Source organism: Anarrhichthys ocellatus, unplaced genomic scaffold (assembly GCF_004355925.1).
Source record: "Anarrhichthys ocellatus isolate YVR2014 unplaced genomic scaffold, GSC_Weel_1.0 scaffold8, whole genome shotgun sequence".
NCBI lineage: Eukaryota > Metazoa > Chordata > Actinopteri > Perciformes > Anarhichadidae > Anarrhichthys > Anarrhichthys ocellatus.
In genome coordinates, this window is record NW_022280038.1 from 5,904,573 (window position 1) to 5,921,158 (window position 16,586).

Consider the following 16,586-nt stretch of genomic DNA (forward strand, 5'->3'; position numbering starts at 1 on the left):
GGGCACCCCCTCCCGTGGTCAGGGCCGCCCCCCTGGGTCCACAGATACAGTGACACCCTTCAAATCCATCTACAGCTCCTTTGAGTCTCTGTGAGTCAGTTAGAGAGGCAGAAGTAGAAGATTCAAGAGCAAGTGGCGTGTTTATTTTTTGCAAAAGTGTAAAAAGTCAGCGGAGCTGCATCGACACGGACGGCTGAACATCGTCTGTACGACTCAGACTACAGCGAGAAATGTATGCGGGTAGGTGTGGGATGAGGCTCAGATGATGGGATTGCCACTGAGACGGCTGATCACATTAAAGGTGCAGTCTGCCTGAACAGACCATCACAATCTGCCAGCTAAGAGTCATCAAAAAGTAACCTTCAAACTTTTAAAATGACATTTGAGGGCTGTACAGAAATTAAATATTGTCTTGAATTTTTACTTAAGTTAAATAATTATTTCCCTCTTCAACTGAATGCAAAGAAACAACGTTAAACAACATACAGTATAAGATTAATAACTAAAGCATGAAATCTGTTCACCGACTTTAACTGATTTCTTATGGTTACATTTACTTTGAAATTTCTAAAAGTATATTGAAACTAAAATTATTTTCCAGAATAATGTCTCAATAATTGACAGTAAAATGTCTCCTAAAGGTCATAAAGAAAACACTGAAAATAAACGAACATCGGTCCTTTATTTTGTTGCAGTATTTAAGATGTAATCTGTTTGTGTGGCAGCTTTCATCACATATTTGGCTCAACAAACAAAGAAATCAAACCAGTGACATCTGTTGAAGTTGTAGCCTGGTCCATAATAACTCTGTAACACCACTCACCCCCTACTGTTAAAATAAGATCATATTTATCCCGGATTGCTGATCGTAATATTTCAAAAACAGAGTACTTTGTAGAAACAATGAAACCACCTGCCGCAGATTTTGTGACATCACTTCAACACGCTGCAGATTAGCAACCGAGGTAGTAGAAAACTGTCAATAAATATGACAGAGAACAACTGAGACTGGGATTTGTTTGTCCTCCACACATTACGTCATTTGTTTTTCTGCACTTGGTGATTTAATATTCGTTGATAAATATTGGCGCCGTTACCGTTGGGAGTAATTACATCCTGTATTTAAGTAAAAGTATCAATATAACAATGTAAAAATACAAATCTTGCATTTAAATAAAAGTACTTATTCAGCAGAAAAATACCCTCAGTAACTGATACATCATTATTGATTGCATTATTAGATTATCATGCAATAATTTACTGTTGGTGGAGGTAGTTTAACTACTTTACAGGTAATTTAGTTCACTGGTTCCAAATCTAGGGGTCGGGCCCCTTAAAAGAGTCACCAGATAAATTTGAAGGGATTTGAGATGACGAATGGGATAAGAACGAAGAAGAAACAAAGTTCTGCTACGCTGCCATCACTGTACTAAAGGGGCTGAAATATTCATACAATCTTCATTATATTTATTGACTGTATCAATTACCGATATTTCTGACAGATTCATAGCATTCAATGCAAAGGGAAGTATGAAATACTCTACTACCTTTAGATGAATTAATGTAAAAAAATAAAATCATTTTTTAAAAGATTTAATTAAAAACAGTGACGAATAAGAAAATATACTTTCATTATAAATTGCTCTGATAAAACTATGTTCAATTAGCAATGATGTTGATTGGTCTAATATTTAATCCCTTTAGACGACGTTTAATGAAATCTCAACAGCAACAAACTGATTTTTAAAGTGTAACTAATATAAATGTGAACGATGAACCCTGGAAAATTAAAGTACCATCTGGTAAAATGGAGGATTTGCTACCATCTAGTGGTTCAGTTCTGAACCTCCGCCACGGATTAAACGGCAACAGAGGTGTAAAGACTTGACCTTACCTCATCATGTAAATGACTGTGACAGGATGACGTAAATACATGCACATGGAGAGGTGATTGTTGCTAAAAATCAAACATTGAATTTCCATCAACTCTCCTGGTTTGTGGACAAATTGGAGATGAAAAGAAGCTTTAAAAAAAATAAACGATTTCATTTCTGATGCTCGGCTGTCTTCCTGAGGTGACGCTGCAGCAGGTGCACAAACACAGCAATATTCACGACAAACTGGATTAGGCCTATAGAGGAAATGCCGTAGTTCACATACATGAAGCCGCCAACAGTCGGCCCGACCATGCGAATCAGAGGTTGGACGGATGCACACAGTCCCATCATAGTGCCTGCGTTCAAGAACAAAGTGGGTTCAACAAACAATTTAATTAAAGTAATTTAGCTAATCCTCAGTATCTAGTACAAGGTGAGCCTGTAGTTTTCTTTGCTTTGGGTAGTTTTGTAAAGTTATACTTCTTTTGTTTGAAATATCTGTAATCAGATGCAGTCACACGTGATCAAAATGCAGCTTAGTGTAATTGGAGCCTGTGAAAGAGTGCCTGCTGTTAATGGCTGTTGTGAATGTTGTGCAAGTAGAAAAGCAGGATGACTTCACCTGTTTCGGAGGACGGTACGCTCTTGGTGAGCATTGTGTCTGTGATGACGTTAAACACACTGAGAGAAAACATCATCGGGACGACGGTGAGGCAGAACTGGAACACATCCTGCATGTAAGCCTGCAGAAATAAATACATATAAAATGATCTGCAGCTGAGGATTTTTTTCATTATGACCAAATGAGCACACTTGAGCCAAAAGAAAGACTTATTGTAGATGTGAAAACATTAAAAAATATGTATTTTTATTGCAATGAAAAGCAGAAATGCAAGAAATGCTAAGATTTGAGAAGATGTAACCAACACATATTTGTACTAGCAGCACTGCACTACAGATGACAATGTCAGTCATTCCACCACTTCAGTCCAGACTGAAACATCTTGCAACTATTGGATTGAATGCCATGAACGTTTTTTTGTGTGTGTACCTGAGCCAGTCCCACCAAAGAAGAAACACCGATGGACAGAAGCAGCAGCGAGTTCTCAGAGTATCTCGCTGTAAGCCGACCGACCACTCCTCCCTGAACAACCTGCACAAACATCCGGGATTTTACTGACCTCGTCTTGCAGTCTAGAATCATCATGAAGCACTGAAAATCTAAATCAGCTTGTCTTGTATTTCAATCTGAGGGACACTTACCATTGAGGCAATGCCAAAGTAAGCCATCAGATAGCCATTCTGCTCAGGTTTCAACTTGAAGAATTCCAATGCAATGACAGAGAACATCACTTGAAAAATGCCTGAGGACAGAGAAAATAACTTATTCTGTTTGATTTGTTGTAGACAGACCGTTGTTACTTCTTATTATTTTTCTCACATGCTCCAGCTGGATCGATATAAGAGGCCTTTAAACACATAATCCATTGTTCAGAAAAGTAAATGCAGTGGAATGCCACATATCACACATCAGGCCATTTTAAACAGTATAATAGATGACCGATTGACTATATTGTGCAACAGAAGGATTATGGAGAAACTATATACGCACAGAATCTGTGTTTCACAATTTGTTAATTTACATTGAAAAACCTTGGGATGGAAAGCGATAAACGTATTGTGGTGAATACATCCGTGTGTGAAAACGAACCTTCTTCTCACCTGATGGCAAACCTGCAACTATCTTCACAACAAAAGTCCGCTTCACACCAGCAAACTTCAGCAGTCTGGTGATCTCTCCCACGTTGAATATTGACTTGCTTTTGTTCTCACCTGCAGCGAATTCAAGAATAAAAGCGTGCAAACAAAACACAAGTTTTAATAAACACAGGTCTTGTACCATCTCCAAAATCAAAAGAATCCTCTCTCAGTCTTCTCTCACTCTGACCTGGAAAGAGTCATTTGTGCATTCATCTTTTCAAGACTATTACTGTAACTACCTTCTCTCTGGCATCAACCAAGAGTCACTCTCTCGCCTCCAACTAGTTCAGAACGCAGCAGCTCGGCTTCTCACTGGTTTTAACAAACAACATCACATCACCCCAATCCCGGCTTCTCTCCACTGGCTCCCTGTTTGTTTTAGAATTGATTGTAAGATTTTACTGATTACTTTTAAAGCACAGATGGGTTTGGCCCTAACATATATAGAGGGAATGTTGACCCCCTATGGTGGGGCCCTTCTGGCTGTCCCAAAGTCGAGGCTGAAAACTAAAGGTGACGGTGCTTTTGCCATCAGGGCCCCTCGGCTGTAGAACAACCTGCCTGAGGACATAAGGCTCGCAGAATCAGTAATATCTTTTAAATCACTTCTTACAACACATTTTTACAGACTGGCTTTTATGTGATGTCGTCCCTTTTCTGTTTTATTTTTATTTGTTGATTTTACTAAATTATTTTACTTAATTATTATTTTTTTTTCTTAGTTTATTTTTATCGTATCAGCTGTCTCACTGAGCTTTCTGTTGTTTTATTGCCTTTATCTTTATCTGTCAAAGCACTTTGTAAACTCTGTTTTTAAAGGTGCTATATAAATAAAGTTATTATTATTATTATTGTACATGTACAACGTGTCTTAGTAACATTCTAAATTAAAATGTTTAAAAAAAGCATTTGTTAATAAAATACGCAATTGTCTCACAAATATCTCATTATATTACGAATGAAGGTACATAATGTATAGGCTTCAAACATGCAGGTCACATTTACACTGTACCACAAACCAAATCAAAATCACAAAGAACTGGATCAGTATCAAGTAACGTCGGTTTATTTGTCTGATAAATGTCTCGATGGACAAAGACCCAGCAGCCTAATAAGTGTCCCTACACCTTTAATGTGCCTCCAGTCTTGTAGGCCGCCCTGATGCTCGATTGGCGGTGCCCCTTTTTGATGTCTGATAATTCCACCTCCAGTTTTTCAGTCAGACCTATGTACATGCTCCTTTCTGCCGTTACTGCCTTGAACTTCTCTCTCTGGTCTCTGACCGTGTTCTGACACCGCCGTAAACGCACCGCTGCCTCTGCCCCTTTATCCGTCAGCTCCCCACACAGCTTCTGTGTTTCCCTCAGCTCCTCGGTCCGGGCGAGCAGCTCTTTCTGTAAGGACTCGAGCTTCCGGAGAGGCACCTCTTGGCTGGGTCTTCTGGTCGTGTGACGTCTTTGTTGGATTATTAGTATTTCTTTCCCTATGTGATCCCCAATGACGCGACACCTGTCGCTCTCTTCGAGCTTCACCTTCTGTGTGGAGAGCTCTTTTTCACACTTTTGGAGCGCCCGCCTCAAGTCGTCAGCGTCGCTTTCTTTGATGCTCCTCTCCCTCTCAAGATGCTGGGTCTCCAGCTTGAGGAGATGGATTTGCTTCATGTGCTCTTTGCACTGACCGTCCTTCTTGTTCACGACCTTGCTGATCTTGTCACGCAACTCCGAGTGTTCATTTCTGCAGCGCAGCAACGTGTCCTTCAGGCCGTCTCTCTCTTTGATCGCCCGGTCCAGACATTCCTTCAGGTGCTGCTGCTCGGCCCTGTGGTTGACAGCGCGCTGCTCCAGTGACTGCTTCTCCTTCTTCACTGACTCCAGCTCCTCCTTGAGGGCCTCATTCTGCGTGCGCTCCCTCCTCAGCTCCTTTCCCTGGATCTCCATCTTCTTACCCAGCACCGACAATTCTTTTTTACAGTGCAACAGTTGGTTCCGCTGGTGGACTCCGTTTTCGATCATGTTGTGGATTATTTGCCTCTCTCCCTTGATCTGCTCAGGATCAGTCATCAAAAGCGCAACTTTCTCCTTGAGGACCTCGTTTTCCATCTCAAGGGCTTTGTTTTTCTTCCTCGTGCAGAGAGATTTTGAACGTAAAGGTTTAGACTCTCTTGTCACCTTGGCATTGGAAACAAAATCCTATTATCATATCATAACATTCCAACAGAATGTTATGAATTAAACGTTATGAATTAAAGGTGCTATTGATAACATTGATGCCTTTCAGCCACTAGATGTCGGACTCTCACTCCCCCGTTCAAATGTATTCACGTCACAACAAGTGGTTGCCAGTCCTATGTATGCAGGAGTGAGCATCTTAACTTTAAGTACAGCTATGTTTTTATCTGTATCCTATGTTGTGTGTTTAAAGACATTTTGTTCTTAATCTCAAAATAAAAAATACTTTAAAAATAAATCGTAAAAGACACTGACATTATTTTTACTGCAAAATGTCAACATTTATAGTGATTCCCTGAGAACATTAGGTGAGGCAGACCGAAGTGTGTCTTACTGTCTTCATTGGTTCCTGAAGCTTCAGATTTGGTCGTTTTGGGGATAAACTTTAAAACCAACAGTAAACTGAAGGCACTCCCCACAGCACCAAAACATGCAGTGAATGTCTCCCTGGGAATTAAAAGCAGTGTTAGGTGCACAAATACTTTGGCCATTTAAGGTGTACTATAGATATACTATGTACAGTACATTTACAATGTTACACACACACAAATACCATTCATATCATCATCATTTTCGTTGCATTTCCATGTTTAGTTAAAGCTGTAAACACAACATTAACAAGCTATCCCCTTATGAAGTGGTCAGAAAACAGTTGCTTATTCTCACACCCAGCAGACATGGAGCAACATTAGCATTCATTTGGAGTCTTTTTTGTGGCCACGTTGACTCTATTTCTAGCTCTGTTTTGGTCTCTACTAACTCCTGAATAAAATCTCTCGGCTCTTTAGCTGCTTTATGTTCCATTCTGCAGCACATCACTCAATGTAGACTCGTTCTCCAACAACACACACAGAATTAAACTCACCCAAAGCGCGTGTTAAGATGGCCGCCCAATGTGGAGCCAGCTATCATGCCGATGCCAAAACACAGGCCTAGTTTGGATAAAGCATCTGCCCGTTTCTCAGGTGCTGAGAGGTCTGCAACGACCATCCGACATGCTGCAGACAGGAGAGGGATGAAGAAATAAAAGCAAGTGAAACGGCATCTACTTTTAGGATAATCAAGAAACAATAACATTAGGATAAAATGTTATTTGATTTTTGGAGTGTAGGTCATACAGTAGAGGGTAGTCTATTTAATGCCCTAATTTAATGTTTCACTTTAACCACAGACATTGTGTTAACAGTTGGAATGTTCTTATTACTAATTATCTGCTGATACCAAATCCCAATCAATACGCTCCTTCATACACTATAACATTATGCAATAAAAATGGCAAGTTTTTAAAAATGTTCTTTCATTTCTTAGCAAGGTGTGATAGACAGCTTCTGGGTTTCATACAACTACACTAATCACAGTAAATTCTTTGAATGTGTATTTTTTTACAACAAAGTATTAAGGACATTGTTAGCAAAAAACATTAGATTTAAATAATAAATTCTAAATATTCAGAGAAAAAAAGTTAGAATATTTAAAGAATCGACAATGTTCTTAAAAAATAAATCACACCATAACTTTGGTTTGAAGTTAAAAATGTTACACTGAGTGAGCAGGATTGTAGATGAGCGGTGCTTACCAGGCAGAACATGCATGAAGACTGTGGGGAGTTTGTGGATGAACAGCATGGCGGGATTCTCTGCTATGGCCAGCAGCAGAAACAAAATGACTGTGGAAGAACACGCCAGAGACAAAGCTGCTCGTGCTCCGAAAATATCTGCAAACCTGCAAACAACAACAAAACTCACATACCACAAGTTTTCTCCTGGACAAAAACAGTTTAGGTACAACAGCCTCTGAGAATAGAATAACCTTCATGCACAACTGTAAAAGCAGCTATTACTTTTTTGATCGTCTTATACTTACCTTCCAAACATAGGACCCCCAAGCAGCTGGATTAATCCGACCGTGGTTTGCAAATAACCAAACCACAAGGTGTCGAACCCAAGTTTCTTTGCCAAATACTAAAGAGATACATAATGAAAATACATCTTCAAATTTTTAAAGGTTTACATGCTTAGAGTAGCTATTATCTGGAAATCAGACCATCTCTACTAATCAACACATCCAAATTGTGACATACATTTCAGTAATAATGCATAATAATGTATTAGTCGATTAGATTTTCTATTATTAATCAAAGTAACTAAGGTATCAAAAGCTGTAGGCTTAATGTAGATTAAAAAAGTACAATATTTGCCTCCAAAATGTAGTGAAGTAGATAAAGTAGCAGAAAATGGAAATACTCAAGTAAAGTACAATTAGGCACAGTACTTGAGTAAATGTACTTTGTTACTTTCCACTGCTTAAGTGTGGTTTTTAATACAGTTGTAACAGAGTATGTTCACAGTATGGTATGAGTACTTTTACCTAAAGTTGACAAAGTCAATCTATCTGCAAGTATAATGTATATTCAGTAAATGTAAGTGTATGTTGCTGATAATATACCTAATAGCACATTTATAAATGCAGGGCTTTTACTTTAAATTATGTATTTGTACATTAACTAACTGCTTACAACGGAGGATGTCGGGCGATGCTGTGAATGAATGCAATCGTAGCACAAATAACCACTGCTAACGTGTCATAACACACATGATCACTCGTACACATAATAACTAATACAGGCCATGTCTTATCATAAATAAAAACAATAAAAGAAAATAATGTTCAGCGTTTCCGGAGGCGTTTTCACATTCAACTCCGGCACGGAAATCTCAGCTTCGTACTCGTGACATAACAGAAAAATACTCACAGGGGTGACAGAAAACTGTAAAAACATCCATGAACTATCCAAAGCAGCGATGATGTAAACGATGTGAATAATCTTCTTCTTCTGTTGTTCTGTCACGTTATCCTGGGTGGGAAGTGGAGCCCTGGGGGACGTTTCCTTGCTTGTTTCTCCTCTTCCACTCATTTTGCTTCTTGCAGAAAAACACGCTTTATACAGTAACTAAAGTTAATGTCCAGCGTGCTACAACACTCCAATCAAACTGCGATCATGGTGTCAATTGTCCAGTACTCCCGGTCAAATACTCTTTGACCCGGTGAACTCTCACATAAACGAGCTAACCTGATGTTAGTACTTTGGAACCGAACGGAGAGGTCACATGGAGGCGTTACAGAAGTAGACGTAGCCTACAAACATTTTAACCCCTGTACCTGAACGTCTCTTGAATAAGATCCCACCGAAGGTGTAGAAGTTCGTTTTCTACAGTGGTGCATTCAAAAGCTCATCCTTAGATCGTACTTTGGAGATTGTTTTGTTGGTTTTGGATGAAACACTGGTCAAAGAGGGGTGTACTTATGTATGTAATTTATTGATCCTATGGTCACATTGTGTTTTTTATGCTTTTAATTTCTGCTCTGTTAAGCACTTTGTGACTGTCTGTCTGTGAAAAGCGCTCTATAAATAAATTGTATTATTATTATTACTTCTTCCTACTCAAAGTGTACTTCTTCCCACTCCTTTTCGGACATGTAATATGTATTTATTTTGTTTTTTGAGAATTTACTTTATTAAAATGCTCTTCATTTTATTGGCTATTCTTGTTTGGTTTTCTTATTATTATTTACATGTCAAAAATTTAAAATTGTGGTTTCTCCGATAGGTTACTGAAAGCAGTACATTTTAATTACGCTGTGTGGCAGAGTTGAAAATAAATTCTGTGCAGCGCCTCAGTTTCATGCAGTAAATTTTCAATATATATAATAACAAATTAATGATCGCTAAAAAGTACACAAAGGAAATACAAATATTACCAAAATAACAAATCATTTTTTAAAAAAAAACAGTTTTATTGTGTTTACTGTTGCTTTTATATGTCTCTTAAAACATGGGGGATCTTTAAAAAAAACAACGTTCGAGGAGTCTTATTTTGAAGTCCGTGAGCGACTTCCTCCTCCTCCCGGAAGCGTGCTCCACCAGCTGGTGTGATAGCCCCTCTGTTGTGTGTGTGTGTGTGTGTGTGTAGACTGTCAGAGGAGGACTTCAGTTTATCAGTTTCAGGAACATTTCCCTCATTTTTCATGGCATGTAGATATCAGAAGACATAAAGACACGATGCAGATCCTCACTCCTCACGTTTACTGGGCTCAGCGGCACGGAGAGATTTATCTCCGGGTGGATCTGAGCGACGCGAAGGTAAGTTCCACATCACGCAACCGGCTAGCTTAAGCCCTGGTGTTCAGTTAGTTAAGCTAAAACGTGGCTAAACTGACCTCCTAACGTTAGCTAAATCATTACCAACCGCCTCCATGATCTCTGAATTAGTGCAGAATACAGGCTGAAAATGAGCTGAATGAGTTATTTGTGTTGTAGCTACACTGCACAGTTATTATCAACTAAATAAAGTACTCCAGAGACCCAGCCCAGCTCTGTACAAACGGCATCCGGGTGTTAATGATTCATTTATGTCAGCCAGTTAAAACAAATATTATTTGACTGACTGCTTTATGTTATTCTGCTGGCTTAATGTGTTTGCATTAGTAACATGGAATACATCCTCCTGCTGGACAAACGTCTTATAAAAGATGCATGACTTCTAATGGTTGTTCTGTATCCTGTTTAGCTTCCTAGCAGAAAGGCTCAATGATAACATGAACAGGCTGACGGAAGAACACTTCTTATCAACGAAGAAAGACTAAATACAAGAACCTTCTCTCAGTTTAATGAAATACAATTCAGTAGCACGGCATTTAAGCCTCTAAAATGCCCATAAAGTGTATGATATACTACAGGGCTGTCAAACTAGACTGCAGTGCATTTAGCCTGGTGTACCTGATACACTTTGTACTTATTCTAAAGGATAAATCTGGTAATAATCTACATTTTTCCAAACCAAAACCAACAATGAATTGATCCCACTAACAAGGAGCCAAAGCCTGATTTTATTCATCTGTGCCATGGAGCTCCTCACACACCTCCTCACTGCTGCTTTAAATACTCACGAGATATCCATCTGCTGATGAAACTAGTCCCTGACAAATGTACTATTTACTCCTATTTGAACTACAGCTCTCAGCTGTTTAACTACTGAAACTATAGTATTTGTGATATTTTCATGGGATTTGTTGACAGTAAGACAAATATAATATAATATTAACCAGACTTGTCCTTTCATTGTGTGTGTGTGTGTGTGTGTGTGTGTCCGGTTGGTTGTGATGACTGCATTTCTCTTTTTCAGAATCTCGACATCAGCTTGCAAGAAAACAACACACTTCAGTTCAGAGGTTGGTGTTTCTATTGGTGCATGTAAAGAGGACAAATGTGTTTATAAGAACAATTCAAGAGAAGTTGCACGATGACATTTTTGAAGTGAAATATTGTAAACTATTCCACAGACTTTTTTATTATTTATGACGTCTGTTATGATGGCAATTTCTGTATGAAACACACTGTAAAGCCTAATGTTGTTATAATATAAAAATGTTAATCTTCTTCCACAGCACAGGGCCATGGAGCTAAAGGAGATAATGAATACGAGTTCAGTTTGGAGTTCTTGGAACCTGTTAGACCTGAGGTATTGAGCTTTTATCCATGTATTACTAATAACCAGTCAAATCAATTGTAATATTGAAATGTATTTTTTTTGCATCATTGAAATATGATTTAGATTAAATGCCAGAGTGCAGAAGGGCAGTTATTGATTCAATTTTTTTTCCTACAGTGTCTGGTATTAAATATTTGGCACACTTGTATCTGCCCTTTCCATTGTCTCTTGTTGCGTTATCTTTCCGAGACAAATTTTTAGTGATGTGTCACTTGGTCCGATAGGTGTAAACGTCAATGTATGTGGCATTTAACTAAAATTGCAAGAAAAACCTACCAGATTATTTGTGTAGTCAACATATCCTGCTAATACGATAGCACACTCCATAAAATGTTCTCTTGCTGTTCAGATGAAAAAAAATCCAGTTTTGTCACAACTGTAACACCATACATGAACGACTGCGGGATAATGCGTCATGCTGCTGATTGAGCAAGCGTACCCGCTAGAAATAACTGCCGTAAAGTCAAAGTGAACTGTGATTGGAAAATGTTTTCTTGCTGGAGAGAGGCTTGATTAGCTGCTACATCACAGCCTGGAGTATCCCGTTTATTATAAATGAATTTATTCTAGGACAGAGCCGTTTCATTCCACCTCTCAAATAAAAGCATTTGTCGCACAGTTAACTGTTTTTTTATTGATCATCCGTAGCGGATGAAATGTGCTTACAGTGGGAGTCGCAGTCCTCTTGTTTTTCTTCTTGGATACACAAGAACCGGCTGTGTTCACACAACAGCTACTCGCATTACGTCATTGCCTTCTGCGTGTCTCGGTTAAGATGCATATAAATGATCTAATACTGTGTTCTCAGATCAACCATAAGTCCACCCAGCGTCAGGTGGTCATCAAGATCAAGAAGCAGGAGGAGCGCTGGTGGGACCGGCTGACACTGCAGGGGAAGAAGCCTCTGTTTCTGGCTCCCGACTTCGACCGCTGGCTGGACGAGTCCGACGCAGAGATGGAGCTTCAAGCTAAGGTAGGAGCTGAGAAAAACACACAAATGAGAATAAGTCCACTTTGATGAGTTAAATGTGCTCTACCCTGGAAAGGGCTTTTGACTGCTAATGCAAACCTGGCAGCAGTATGTTGTGAAGGGAATATGTAGTCTATATGTTGTCTTTATTGGTGCGAGCCATTTTTAAGGAGTTATTATCGCCTCGGTTAGGTTGGTGCAGCCATGAGGCCAGGGTAAGCTCCTCGTGCTTAGCCTTGCAAAGCCAACCCACAAACATTTACATTGCTCGTTGTTGTCGGGCAAAGCTTAACTTGGGGAAAGGTGTAAATTCAAATCAGCGGCCTGACCGGTCTCTCCTTTGCTGGGATGTTAACATGAAGCCCTTCTACACATGACTCGACTGAGCCAACTCCCACGGGGCTGTCGCAATGATTACATGGAAAACACAGCAACTATTAAAGGACTTCTGTGTACGTTTCATCATCTAATCCACTCCTTTTATTTTTCTTTATAGTTCTGCTTATCAGTGCTACTTTTTACATTGATGATTTCAACCATCTTTTCTCTTTTTTTGGTTCCTTATTGTTTTAGTATTAAATAGTTAGGGCTGTACTGGAATTATTTATTTCTTACATTTAAAGCTATTGAGATGTGTCCTCATATTTAATAAACTTTATCATGTGTAGCTGTTCACATTGTGGATATATTTAACATTTCAGTGGAAATTCCAGTAGCTTGATAATACACCTTTATGAATTTAGTCTTTTATTTGTAAAGGTACTCACCAAATCATCAAATATAATACATAAGTCAGTGAACGTCTCTGGATCTAATGAGAGCATTGAGATCGTTACTCGTAATCACTGTATTAAAACAAGTAAAGATGCCAGTGAATATAAAACAACAATATAGATCATGTTGATCATTTCAGAGTGAGATTCTCATGGTGTGATTTTTCTTTCAGGAGGAGAAGATAAACAAGATAAGTGTGGAGTCGAGAGTTCGTAAAGACCGTGAGTCACACTGAGTTCTGCACCTGCAAACATCAAAAACTCATAGAAATGTAATTAATGTGGACCTGTGCTATCCTGTGGGAGGAGTTTGTGCACCGTTAACCAGTTAATTTGATTCCTCAGCCTACCTGGGGCTGAAGAAAGGATACTTGTTTATGTACAACCTGGTGCAGTTCTTGGGATTTTCCTGGATCTTTGTCAACATGACGGTTCGACTCTTCATTCTCGGTCAAGGTTTGTAAAAAAGACAACACTGTCAGTTCATGAAGTGAAATCTATGTCCAGGCCATCTGCCACAGGAAGGCAAAGTTGGCAACAGAGAATAATTACTGGCAACAGTTACATGTAACTGTACGTTCTAGGACTGATTTCCCACCTTCCAGGCAGCTACTTCTTTCAGATCAATTCAGTATGCCATAAACGGCTGCTTGCAGAGACATGAAACCTGCTTGAAGGGTAATCCATCAGTTTATTTTTAGTCATCTTAATGTCAGTTGTTCTTGTGGTTTCTTCAGTTCATCACACGGATCTCTGTAAAAGTGAAAACAAAGGCACTCAACGTGAAGCAGTTGAGTGAGACTGGCAGACTAGAGGGACGGACTAAATAAAGATAAAAACGGGGATAAAACAAGCTATTGTGGTCCCTAATCGCTTTTGAATTTTATGGACAAAATAATTAATAAATAAAATAATCAGCAATTTCTGTGTGAGTGTTTATGGAATACGAAAACAGGCGAACATAATTAGCACCACTGCATAAAGAACATGAGGTCCAGAATACACTGAGAGAGGTCTGTGTGTTCGTTTGTGAGGAGCTATTCACAGATAAGCTCATTTGAATTGAAACAGGAACACAACTACACAGGAGGGATTTGTTTTGTAAATGATGAGGATTATGGATAGTGGCTCATGCAATGTGCTGTTTAATTATGTCTGGTTTGTTTCTCTCGCCCTCCACAGATTCGTTCTACGATACCTTCCACACCACTGCTGATATGATGTATTTCTGTCAGATGATGGCCGTGCTCGAGGTCATTAATCCCTTGTTGGGTCTGGTTAAGACTGGGTTTTTTCCTGCTATGATACAGGTAATGCAGGGAAGTCAGTCGCTTCAGCTCCTATAATAAGTTTTATTGTTATTATTATAAACCGTGAAAAATCTGTACTGAAGTTGTTTAAGAGATTTAACTCCGTGAAAGTGGAAAATAATGTTAATAGTTGGAAGTTGGACACACTATTGTCTAAAGCATCCCCGTGTGCCGTAGCATTAAGATGTGACCTACTTTGATCTGAGATCTCTTGTTCTTGTGCCTCGTGATGTTGCAGGTGGCAGGGAGGAACGTCATTCTGTTCGTAATCTTCGGCAGTCTGGAAGACATGCAGAACAAACCTGTTGTGTTCTTCGTGTTCTACCTGTGGAGTACCATCGAGATCTTCAGGTCCGCTGATGTCCTCCTCCCCTCTCTGGTGAACATGTGCTGTTGCCTGCTGTAACATCAGCTCTTCCTTCTCTACATACAGGTACCCGTTCTACATGCTGGCCTGCATCAGCACTGAGTGGAAGCTGTTAACGTGGCTGAGGTACAGCCTCTGGATCCCTCTGTACCCGCTGGGAGTTGTGGCTGAAGGTGAGTGACTAGTTTACTGACCAAATGGTGGCTCAACCCGTGTGCCTCACTTTAACACAAGTTGCTCTGGTGTCCGAGGTGAGAAAAGTGTCTGCGTCAAAAACTACCATAAAGTTGTACATAAATATTATTTTCCACTTTTTCTGCTTCCATTCTAGAGCCCTGGCTTCAAAATTGTGTTTTTTCCTATTTTCCACCAGATTGAGCCATTTTTGGCAAATCCGTGCTGTTTTCCTGGTTTCCTGCACAAAACATATTTAAAAGAAATTCATCAAAATCCGTGTTGTTGCTAATCATTGACTGATTCCAGACTGAAATGAAAAATGTACTTTAGCATAGATACAGAAAACAATACATTTTTCATGGGTTTTTATACATAAAAAAACATTGGTAATACGTAAACAAAGCTTTTAAAAAGTGAAAAAATATATATATTAGTAGTTATGATCGAGATTGAAGTTGGTTGAAAAATGTAACTCAGTAAAAGCGGAAAGTAATATTAATATATAGCAGTTTTAGGAAGAGGACACGTTTGCCCTCCAAGGTAAAAAAAATGGGAGTTTTAATGGGTTGGGTGTCTGTATTCTGTCGATAGAATTTATTATAGACTTATTGTCGGAGATGTTGAGGTTACACATGTTGCTGACAGTGTGTCGTTTTGTGTTTCCAGCTGTGGCTGTGATCCAGTCCCTGCCCATCTTTGATGAGACGCGTCTGTTCAGCTTCCCCCTCCCTGCGCTCCTGGGACACTCTTTTAGCTTCTCCTACACTCTGCAGCTCTACCTGGTCCTCATGTTCCTGGGTGAGACATCCGTTAACACATACAAATCAGAAATACAAATGCTGATGGTTGTTTTTTTTGTTATGGTATTTTTTGACAAAATTCAGGATGTTCATTGATTGGTGCATGCAGGAAATGTTCCTAAATATTTCAGGAATAGACGGCAAAGGGATTCAATCTAATCTTGTTTTAGTGCACACTGATTTGAACTTTAAACTTGACTGTATTTGGGATACTGTGATTTAATTGGATTTTCATCATACTGTACAAAACATGTCTCTCGAAACGCAGCGCTTGTGGAGGAATTTAGGCAACTTTAGAATCGTGCTGTGCAAACGGGCCTTTTGGTGCGTTAGTCTACCTTTTACAGAAAGATGGCAACTAGCCTATGAAGGTAATGCTGACAGAGACCGTTTCTTCTCCTCTACAGGACTCTTCATCAATTTCCGCCACCTGTACAAGCAGAGGAGGAGACGATACCGCTCGAGGAAAAGGAAAGTCCAGTAAAGTCCTCTTAAAGATACAGCTGCTGTTTCTTTTTATCTCTAATTGCCTTTCCTCATCTTCCTACACACACACTGACCTGACGTTGGAGTACTGGTCACCTTATTCCTCCACTGGGTGAACTGTGTAACCTTCTCCAGTCCAAATCCTGTAAATCCTACTGTACCAGCTCGAAGACGGGGCTCACCGCTTTACTATTACCACGTTTATTCTCTTATCAATGTTCATATTTATCAACTTTTCTGTCCGTGTCTACAGTCACCGTCCAAGGGGGGGGGGGGGGGGGGGGGGGG

General features: G+C 39.5%; 2 protein-coding genes across 2 annotated transcripts; one reads left to right on the top strand and one right to left on the bottom strand.

Annotated features, from left to right (window-relative positions):
- Positions 1–254: 254 nt before the first annotated feature.
- slc67a1 (solute carrier family 67 member 1) lies at positions 255–8,962 on the bottom strand. The gene is made up of 10 exons (XM_031848183.1): positions 8,619–8,962; positions 7,730–7,827; positions 7,443–7,588; positions 6,732–6,864; positions 6,201–6,313; positions 3,600–3,710; positions 3,141–3,241; positions 2,929–3,030; positions 2,500–2,620; positions 255–2,233 (listed from the first exon to the last, which is right to left on the bottom strand). Exons 1-10 carry the CDS (start codon positions 8,778–8,780, stop codon positions 2,046–2,048), a joined length of 1,275 nt encoding a protein of 424 aa, XP_031704043.1. The 5' UTR covers positions 8,781–8,962; the 3' UTR covers positions 255–2,045.
- Positions 8,963–9,783: 821 nt separating this feature from the next.
- Positions 9,784–16,576, top strand: LOC116383981 (very-long-chain (3R)-3-hydroxyacyl-CoA dehydratase-like). Its single transcript, XM_031848211.1, has 11 exons — positions 9,784–10,007; positions 11,050–11,095; positions 11,312–11,385; positions 12,224–12,388; positions 13,332–13,380; positions 13,504–13,614; positions 14,341–14,468; positions 14,707–14,819; positions 14,902–15,008; positions 15,679–15,810; positions 16,220–16,576. The coding sequence occupies exons 1-11, from the start codon at positions 9,927–9,929 to the stop codon at positions 16,294–16,296; spliced, it is 1,083 nt and encodes a 360-aa protein (XP_031704071.1). The 5' UTR covers positions 9,784–9,926; the 3' UTR covers positions 16,297–16,576.
- Positions 16,577–16,586: the final 10 nt, after the last annotated feature.

What these genes read in the sequence shown, in the direction of transcription:
- slc67a1 (XM_031848183.1), bottom strand. Translation starts at nt 8,780, where the DNA reads ATGAGTGGAAGAGGAGAAACAAGCAAGGAAACGTCCCCCAGGGCTCCA. An exon ending in TACAGTTTTCTGTCACCCCT is followed by an intron (nt 7,828 to 8,618) that starts GTGAGTATTTTT and finishes GTATCTCTTTAG; the next exon opens with TATTTGGCAAAGAAACTTGG. An exon ending in CTTTGGTGGGACTGGCTCAG is followed by an intron (nt 2,621 to 2,928) that starts GTACACACACAA and finishes TTATTTCTGCAG; the next exon opens with GCTTACATGCAGGATGTGTT.
- LOC116383981 (XM_031848211.1), top strand. Translation starts at nt 9,927, where the DNA reads ATGCAGATCCTCACTCCTCACGTTTACTGGGCTCAGCGGCACGGAGAG. An exon ending in AGATGGAGCTTCAAGCTAAG is followed by an intron (nt 12,389 to 13,331) that starts GTAGGAGCTGAG and finishes TTTTTCTTTCAG; the next exon opens with GAGGAGAAGATAAACAAGAT. An exon ending in CCTGGTCCTCATGTTCCTGG is followed by an intron (nt 15,811 to 16,219) that starts GTGAGACATCCG and finishes TCTCCTCTACAG; the next exon opens with GACTCTTCATCAATTTCCGC.